The sequence below is a fragment of the Asparagus officinalis genome, chromosome 4 (assembly GCF_001876935.1).
Source record: "Asparagus officinalis chromosome 4, Aspof.V1, whole genome shotgun sequence".
Taxonomy (NCBI): Eukaryota; Viridiplantae; Streptophyta; class Magnoliopsida; order Asparagales; family Asparagaceae; genus Asparagus; species Asparagus officinalis.
The window spans coordinates 64,941,508-64,951,805 of NC_033797.1; the positions used below are offsets into that span (position 1 = coordinate 64,941,508).

The 10,298-nt window shown below is 33.6% G+C and overlaps 1 protein-coding gene across 1 annotated transcript in view; it reads left to right on the top strand.

Moving 5' to 3' along the window:
* The window catches only part of LOC109837599 (PTI1-like tyrosine-protein kinase 3), a 16,844-nt gene extending 8,109 nt beyond the window's left edge, over positions 1–8,735 (top strand). The window contains exons 6-8 of the mRNA XM_020405913.1: positions 1,771–1,903; positions 8,221–8,307; positions 8,384–8,735. Of these exons, the coding sequence (XP_020261502.1) occupies positions 1,771–1,903; positions 8,221–8,307; positions 8,384–8,524 (361 nt within the window). The 3' untranslated portion in view covers positions 8,525–8,735. The remainder of the gene's footprint in view (positions 1–1,770; positions 1,904–8,220; positions 8,308–8,383) is intronic.

Sequence of the window (10,298 nt, forward strand, 5' to 3'; positions counted from 1 at the left end):
TATATGCAAGTAACCCTAATTTTTTTTGTCATGCATCCTGTAGACATGATGGATGACTGAAATTGACATTTTATTATTTCCATTCACTTGCCACTGCAAGACCATGTTAAAAAAATCTTTTATTTCGTAAGGGAACTATATCTTATAAAGGGAAAAGGTGAGAGAGTGACATGAATTTCAAATTTTGTTTTATTATTTTGTGATAGATAATTAACATCTGAATAAAACTTCAGTAGTTGTCGTAAGTTAAACATGTAACCGGGGACTTAAACTGAAAACAGGAAAGATATTTTAAATATTATGTGGCCAAGTGTTGATCTCATTTAACAGTATTGATTTATGAACCACAACCAATCACGGAGACTGACAGTGGACATGTGAACATACTATGACAATACTGATGTGGCAGAGGAGATGTTCGGGATTGCTTATTTATCCCTTATTTAGAGGAATAGCAGGTCTCCAGTACTTCTGAAGGCTATGAAAGAACATAAGAGTTGGGAAGTGGCAAGGTTTAATTACTTTACAATCATTATGTCAGATTTGCGTAATAGCTTTAGATATGTGAGTTGACTAGTAATAGCATACGGACCCAGAATGTTGAAGGATCCCAATACAAGCAAGTCTCAATAAAATTAGGCCCATCCATAGAAGTTGGAAACACGGTGTACTACAGCAAACTATGACCGAGGTTTAATCGTCCCAGATTTGTGTGGAACATGATCCGATTCACCAACTCTAGCAACCCGATTTACAATTCAATCTCATTGAAATTTGGAAAAAAATGTAACTCTTTTTAAAAGAATAAACAACAAAGTACGTGAGAAATTAAGCAAATAAAATATGCATATCTTAATTGCAACATGATTCTTAAGGTTTTTTCACTATTACTGATATCAACTAGCATTTATGAACTGAACTTTGTGTACCACGTTCCTTGATGCATCATATAAGCCTACCCCCCTTGTACCCAATTCATAGCGAGTGGCATTCCACGTTCCCATGCTCGTCCTGTGAACCGGAATGAACCGGGTTCCATGCAACTGTGGGCCCATCTTCCCATCGGCTGAATGGAAAGTTATGGTCACTGAAAGTTAGCAATGAACTTGACGTTGTAATATTATGACGTGCCTCACTTGAAGCCAGCAATATACTATCAGTGGATTAACTATGCCTTGTACTCAGCTGAAATTGGTGATCTGCTTCAGTTTGCACCCTCCCTCGTTTAGAAAACTTGATGGTTACATTTTTGCACGACTATTGTGCAATCGAATTCCAGTTGATTATATTCTGGCATATTCTCTCTTGAACCCAGCAATCTACAATTGGTGATTAACAATGACGTGCTTAACTAAATTAGCAATTCACTCCAGTAGCATCCTCTGGGATCAGGAAAATTGAAGAATACATTTTTGCATGACTATTTAGAAAGATCAATTAATAGCATTGGATGAGATAAGATATAACCCCTTTAAAGTTATGTTAACAATTAATATTAAGTAAGTTCCCGCATGGTGATTTATAGTAAACCTAAGTTGGAACGTGACCAGAAAGGGTGCTCCCTCCCTCCCTCCCTCAAAGCATCCTTTTGTTTTTCTGTTCTAGTCTCAAACTTTCAAGAAACCCGTCAATTCATTTTATTTTATTAAATGAAAGGAAAAAAGATTGGGTTTCCTGCATAATATATATGGAAGTATTGCTTTTGTACATAACCCAAAATAAATATTACATCAAGTGTAATGATGGTGGTTTTATGTTGATTCTGTGCAGATATGCCATGACTGGTCAGCTAACCCAGAAAAGTGATGTATATAGCTTTGGAGTCGTGCTTTTGGAGCTTCTAACAGGCAGAAAACCAGTTGATCATACCATGCCTAGAGGCCAGCAGAGTCTGGTTACTTGGGTGAGTTTACGGCATCATGGACTGTTGGTTAATATACATTGGTATCCCAGTTTTAAAAACTGCTTTAATATAAATGCTTCACCTTTTTTTCTTGAATTTATTTTAAATCTTACTTTTAGTCTACTAGTATAGTGTGTGTGATTTGCACATAGCAATTCTTGTTTTGTGTTATGATTTTTTTAGAGAGGAAAATTACAAAAAATGAACACATACAAAAATGAATACATACATTTCATTTAATATTAAAAATACATATAGTAGTACATGACATTTTATATAACAAACATGTGCCTCTCCGAATATCAAATTATGATGTTGTGAATGCGTATACTTCGCAATACGAAGCTATGATCTTCTATACCAAATTTAAAATTCCCCTTTTTACCTGTATGGTTTTAAAGTGCATTATAATATGATATATATGGGTGTACTATAATATGATATATATGGTTTTAAAAGTGTACTGTAATACGATATACCGTGCACAAAAAATTGCTATAGTTTATTTTTTCCTCTTAAAAATCATGCTACAGTAGTGTTATACTTGCGCAATGCTGCACACTTTTCTTAAGCCAGGGTACTTGAATTTTGCTTCAAACTTATTACACACGTCATATACATAATGAGGACAAATTGTAAAAAGACAAATTGCATGTAACAAATTAATTGAAGTTGAAATTGAAAATGCAAAAACCTAAGCTAAGAATAAAGGTGTTACTTGTTAGCCTGCGTTATATTCATTTCAATTTTAAAAGTTGGATAAACTCCTCATTACATACCCTTCATGCTAAAAAAGCCAAATGTGGTAAAGATGCCAAAAAAATTAGAAATTATGGAAACAGAATTTTATAAAACATAATTATTGAAACATACTTGACAAACCTGTAATAATCTCTCACGGAATTATTGGTCTTGCACCTGTTTATTACTATTTTTTCCAACAAACCTAAGGAAATTTGCTTTCTTGAGGCAAAAAGAAATAATAGTATTCCAAGTTTGAAGAGACAATATGTTAGATAAAGTGTTCATTATGTTAAAAATAGAAGGTAAATTTATTAGTTTGGATTAAGCACCGATTTTCACTTGGTTCGCATATGCAGAAGGAATTAAGATGGGTTTAAGCATCAAGCATGACATGACAAATGAATAGTCCATACGGTACATGAAGAGCCCTTTCACAAAGCCCCCCTTAGGTTTCGGCATTTCTGAGATAACCCCCTTGACTCTTAAAACTCCTCAGCCCTTCAACTTTGAACAATTTTGAAAAAGTCCATGCTAAGCACAATTTTCACTCGCATTCCCCCCACACACACACACACACACACAAAAAAAAAAAATCTAAAGCCATGACTATAGTATGCTGAAGATCACACTTATAAGTCTAGTTAAATCATGAATAAATCTTGCATACGATTTTTTTGATAGTGTTGATCACACATCCTCCTACATTATTTGAAGGGGAGATTTGGCTATATAATGCACAATACTTATGAAATAACCTAAAAGGGTAATTTTATATATAAATCAATGCACAAATGTTTTTCTGTACAGGGATCTTAAGTTTCCTAAACAATCACAAGAAACAAATGAAAGTATGAAAAAAAATTATTTCTGTAGACAGTTCGTCAATAGATGATCTCAGCCAAAACCTTTTCCAGCTTTCCAGTTTCATATGCTCCCACATGATCTTGTATGCTTCACAGTATAGCAGCATCATGATAGTGCTTAGGTATACTTCGTCTTCATTTGCCAAGTGCTTGGGAATCTCGGTACTACATTCATAAACTTCAGAACCATCCAAGTTTATCTTTGCATAAATATTCGTCTCATTGCCTTCCTAACCTTCCCAATCCTCGAATCTAATTATACTTGTCTATGATCCCATTCCAAGCACGACTGTAAGTAAAATTTGTAAAAACTTATTAAATTCATATGTATATGGATTATCTTTTTAAAACCAAAAAAAATCCTACACCAAAAACAACTAAATGAACTTATCAAAGCTATAATGCAATAAGAATTAAGACTAATTTAATATTTACAGTCTATAATAAGACAATATTTAAACACATAATATAATTTTGACAAACCACAAATCTGCGATTATATGGAGTTTACTTTTTTGATATATGAAGAAAGCTTCCTAACTGAAAATCTAGATTAAGAGAAATGGGAATTAAAATGACAGATACTTGTATTTTAGGGGTAAATTTATAAATAAAATCAATCGAGTTGTGTTTGTATTGTATATTTGCTAGCATGCTACCATACAAAAGCCAAGTAACTCTTAAAGATGTATAATCTGATTGGATAAAGCCTGGCAAAGGAGAAATAAACAAACAGCTCACAAATGAAAAGGACTTGAATCAAACAGTCTGGAAACACTTCTGATAAGTAAGAGTAAAGAAGCAGAAAATTAGTATATGGTGTAAAAATTCAGCCATAACCCTTACCATAGAACCACTATGTTTTATTGATCTATGAATTATAGTTAGGCCAAACAATTATTCTTCAATAATTAATATCCCAAACTATTATGGTTTTGCGAGTGATTACATCATATAAATTTAACAAAAATGGAATATAATGTTCATATAAATCCAATTCTGTTTCATTAAGACCTTCCGCTGCATCTCGTTAACAAATGCAATTCAGCAAATTTCATCACTTTAATTAAGTTCCAGAGATATTAAAATAACATAAACTCCAAGAACTAGAACTTGCACAAAATTGCCATATCCCTTCAATTCCAATCATAAGGGAAAAGTTTAGAAATCTAGATTTTGGTAAAGATGAAAATCAAATTAAGAAGAATATTGATTTCAAAGTAGCAATATTGAGTTGTAAAAATACCTAAGATGCCTAAACTTATTAAGATCATACACACAAACATAAAGAGCAAACAATACAGATTTTCGACTCTGGCTCAACCTTGAACTCGATATTTCTTTTAAAACAACAGATCTTCGATAGTTATTGGCAAAAAAAAAGGAAAAATAAAAAGAAAAAAGAAATTTTGACAAACTAAGAAATAAAGCAAGAAATCTTTGGAAGAGATGGAGAGATCTTTGAATTGCACTACATTTCTAAACTTGACAAAATCAAACTATTTGATGTGAACAACAATACGGATTTCGACTCTAATTTTGAAATTTTGATTAGGTTGTTTTATAGAGGGGAAAGGGCTAAATTTTGTTAAATTTACATAATAGAATTAATCATAGGTACATGGATTAAGATGAATTTGAGATGTCTAAATTGTTGAGGACTCTTAGATAGGTGGAAAATTCTCTTCTTTTAGGAACTGTCAATTCATAAGTTTAGGAGAAGTTAAGAACGTGTCAAGTGGAAGAAGTTATGGGGTATGTGGATAAGGGAAGTAGTTAATGGGATTCAGGTTTTATAAAAATAAATTGCGAAAAAATTGTAGAGCTGGAATTGAAAATGGTGATGGGTACATATAGGATTTACTGTGCATAGATAAAATTTCCATCCTTCTGCTTTTATTAATAAAGTAGGTGATATATAAAACCAACAGAATCTAAAATCAATTAGAGATCAAACAAATTTATAAATAAATATTTACTAGGGGCATCAACGAAATATATATTTATGCGGCGTCAAAAAATTGAAACTAAAATTAGAGATCGAACTACCTTATGTATTTACGAGCGGCGTCAACAGTGATTGCATTGAGGTCAAACAACCTTAGAAATAGATAGTTATTAGCTCCATCAAGGGTGAGCATGGCTTTCACTTCGTTTTGAGAAGACTTTGACCGAAGAGATTTGGAGAATTGGTAGGATGTTGGTTGTAGTTTATAGTGATATGTTGGGAGATCAAGAGATGTACGTTTCTTATGGTTATAGTGTAAATGTAAATAAATTTTCATTTATTAGTGAGTGAAGAGTGGGAGTTAGAGGGAGATTGTGCAGCTAAGTTCATTTATCAGTGAGTGAAGAGTGGGAGTTATAGGGAGAACGTGCATCTAGGCAAGTAACGATAGTTGAAGTGTTTTTATAATTTTTTTATTTTTATTTTTTTGAACTTTGAAGTGTGTTATTATAATTGGTATAATCATTATATTGCATTTGATCTAATTAAGGTTATGAGGAGGATTTGTATATCTGACTATAGTAAATAAACTTTAGTTTTAAAAAATGTCATACACCTTTAATTTAATTAATTTGATGAGATTTTATATGTTAATTGATAGTGGGTCTATTCCTCATTACTTAGATAGTTGGGCTTAAATGTTAAGTATTCATTTGATAGTGGATATGATAGATGCAATTGCAACATATTTTACTTGATGTTAAAGAGATTTATGATTAATGAATAGAGGTTATTACAATTCACTTAAATAATTTGTATCATGCATGTATGTGTCTATGTATGGTTTCATGTATATATGTGTCATAAGAATAAATTACGTGGATACCCATAACAATACATAGTTTAATCAGGCATTTTTTGTATTTTGAATGATAGTTGGGAGGGCATTTTTAGACGAAAAGTTTTAACACCCTTCACACTTTTAGAATATTATTAGATTGACTATGCTGTGGAGAGGAATAACCAATTCTTTTCTCTATAGTTATTCTAGAACTTAGAAGACTATCTTGATTTTCTTTCACTCTTTAAAAATAGTTTTGTATTTAGATACAACAACAACAAAGCCTTCATCACAAATTTTTGGCTCGGTTAGGTTCCTATGTTTAGATATTTTCACTTTTATCTTTTGGAAGTTATGCTTAATAGGTCCTTGTTTATTGTTTTTGTACTACGTAGGCATCCAATGTTTTAATTATTGGATGATAGGGAAATATCAGACCACCAAAATCCATATCGGATCGCAGGTATCGGTAAATATCGGGGATATGTAGTAAATACTGGAGTGTCGTATCAGATGATGTATATATATAGTATAACATCATAAAATGTAATCTAAATATACCTAATGAAATCTAAGCATTCAAAAATGTAAATAATATATCATAAAATCTAAGCATTCAAAAATGTAAATAATATACCCTTAGGACCACTAACCAATTGTAGAAATTACTTAGGCAAAAGAGACTATTAAGAATATTGGTAAAAACTTCAGAGCTAGAATTCTTGCTAAAAAACATTACAGAAATTTTGCAAAACTATATATTTGGCAACAAACTTTGTAAAAGGATGTATCAACCAACATATGAGTGATATATCGACCATGTCGGGGATGTGTTGCACATAGATGCAGGAACGCGGAATGCTGTAACGAACCACAACCCGACTTCAATCATTTTAGACTTGCGGTGGAACGCTACAATTCATCAACTCCAGCAAACTGATTTAGAATTTAAACCAGTTAAAATTTAAAAATAAAACTTTTTCAAAGTAATGAACAACAGAAAGTAGAAAATTAAGCAAATAAAGTATGCGTACCTTAGTTCAACATGACATTCAAGTTTCTTTTACCATTACTGATATCAACTAGCATATTTCTTAAAATTAACTCTTGCGGAACCTCTGATTCCTACATTTAAGAACGGGCCTAAAAGGTTTCACGTCAAATGTCGTACCGTATAAGCCTACCCCATCGTATCCGATTCCTAATGAATGGTGTACCACGATCCTGTACCTTTTTCATTAACCGGGATGAACTGGATTCTATGCAATTATGATGTTGCCCAAAATTTCCCACAAAAGAGAGAAACAATATTGAGATCTTAAGGTTTTGTTTCAAGCCTTTTAAGAGAATAAATTGGCCTATATATCATCGGGGCATTTAAAACATTGTAGGCGTTCCCTTTTATTAACATATGTTTAGCCATGAACCTGATATATTGGCCCATTTTGCAATCAGCTTGTACTTCGCAACTTCCTAGTGAAGTAGATAGTGAACCTTAAGTCACCAGTTGCCATGTTTCTTTTGGCTCCAGCCTATGTGGCATACCAACACTTTGATCGTGAAGTTATGCTGTGTGGGAGTGTGCCCAATGTGTGTTAAACATGTGTATTCTGTACTTTAAAATAAAAAAAGGCAATCAGCATGAAGTCGTGTAGTTGACATAGGTTCCACCTATAAATGACGTAATGGGAAAAAAAAGACTTGTTAGAAACAAGAACTTCTAAAGCCAGAGTTGATGAGCATTACCTACACAGTGGGTAGAGTATCTGTCTTGTTTATATCTTAGCTTCCTAGCGTGTGGTATTATTAGTTTGTCTTACCTTCTCTGTGTGTATTGTAGCTTCTGTATCAAATTGTCATTAGACCAGTAAAAATGGAAGATATTAAGGATAAATGTTTTACTTTTTCCTATTTTCTGTAGGCTACTCCAAGGTTGAGCGAGGATAAAGTTAAACAATGTGTAGATCCGAGATTGAAAGGAGAATATCCACCAAAAGGAGTTGCTAAGGTCTTTCTTCCTGCTATTTACTCTCTTTATACTCGTATTCTTTTTCTCTGTGTGCTGACACAGGCTGCTCTCACAGCTTGCAGCAGTAGCAGCTCTTTGTGTACAGTATGAATCGGAGTTTAGGCCCAATATGAGTATTGTAGTCAAGGCACTTTCTCCACTGCTTGCAAATAAACAAGCGACTCAACCACCTCCTGTTGCAGTTCCTAATGCTTGAGATACCTTAAGGTCGTGTATTCATGTTGGTATTTGTTCTTGCTTCTGATTCCTGATCGGTATGGGAAATGTAATCATTGACTATGGTTTGGGGTTTGTATATTTCTTGATTATTTCTTCTGGTGGTACGCTTTTGGCTCTCAGATGTGGTAGTGTGTGATGAGTGTCTCGGAAATTATAATTCTTTTTGTGACCAGCACCTTCATACCGAATTCTTCGTCTTTTGTGCTTTGACGCGTGCTCTGTCAATTCTCGGTCCTTTAGGGTTGTGCGCTTTCTTTTAAGTTTCGCCATACATGAACTTTGAAGTTGATGGTAAGGCTCCAGTACATTAATGTTGCCTCAGTCCTCAGCCCAAATTTGTACCTTGATGTCGTCTTTTCGTGTTACCATTTTTGGTCTTCTTATCATATGGTTAACTGTAGAATTGTAAACTTGTAATCTTTTAGGCTCTGTTTGGATGGAGGTGAATGAGGGACGGGGGAAGGTAAGGCAAGAATTAATCTTGCTTAAGAGTGTTTAATGCGGGGGTTAAGGGATGAGAGTAGATGATAATTAATGTTGCGAGTTCGCATCAAATAGGGGTTTTTCTTTCCCCCTCGATTTGTGGGGTAGCTAAGGGAAAGGAAATTGGCTTTCCAAATAATGTGAAAATAACTTACCTTTCCTCCCCTAGTAAACTCTAAAATGAGTTATTATATTCTCCTTCAACTTTCCATACTACTCGTTATCCTCTCCCCCCTTAAGTAACACTTACCTTCCTTTTCCCTAGTATACTCCCAAACACGGTGTTAGTTAAGGCTTTCATCCTTTACGTTTGAATAAGGTGGATGTACTCAACAAGAATAACAGTAAATTCAGTGTCAGGCCTGCTTGAGGAGCACAACTTAATTCCTACATTCACCAGAGACCGTGAGAGGTTGTTCTGAGCCTTCTGAAAGCGTGCAGCACAGAGAGAGGGCAACGCAGTTCAAGGAGTCACCCTTCATCTTTAAATTTAAGCCTGTTTAAAATGGAATTTAGAGGTTTCAAACGTAAAGTTTGTATCCGTGAGAACCAATCTAATCACATTCTCCGCGAGACACTAGAACAATATGACCTCACATATTGGTGCACCCTTGACATATATCATAGTTTTATTAAATGGTTCTTTTACTAGGTGCCCTTAGGCACTCATTAGGAGACGAGAGAGATAGAGAAGAGAATCAAGGAGAGAAATTAGTGTAAATCAGGATGGGCTTACTTGCTATTTTTCTCTCTTCATCTGTCTCATATATCTACTCTTCTATACTTATAGGAGGATCCAAAGAATTACTGTAAATGATACAGTAAATTACTGCATCATAAACAGATCCCACTTAATTTACTGTAGCATAAAACAGTAAATCAGATCTGAGCCTCCATGCTTGAAGCTCCTATTCATTCTATAGTATTTTACTGTATTATAAACAGTAAAGCAAATTAAATGTATTAAAATGTGGATTCTTCTTCAAGTATAGAGGAGTAAATAAAATTTTAAATCAAATATATTAAATTTTAGATCATTATTTAAGTATATAAGAGTAGATATGATTTCTAATTTTAAACGTATAATAATTAAATCAAATGTGTTAAAACTTAGAGGAAGACAATTTTAAAATGCGGTGCCTAAAAAAACAAGGGCCCGTGCTATGCACGGGGTGCACACTAGTTTTGTAAAATGGGAGATGAGCTTATGAAAAATACAATGACCAGAGTTGATGTTTAATAGTTTCTATACTATGTCCATTCACTAT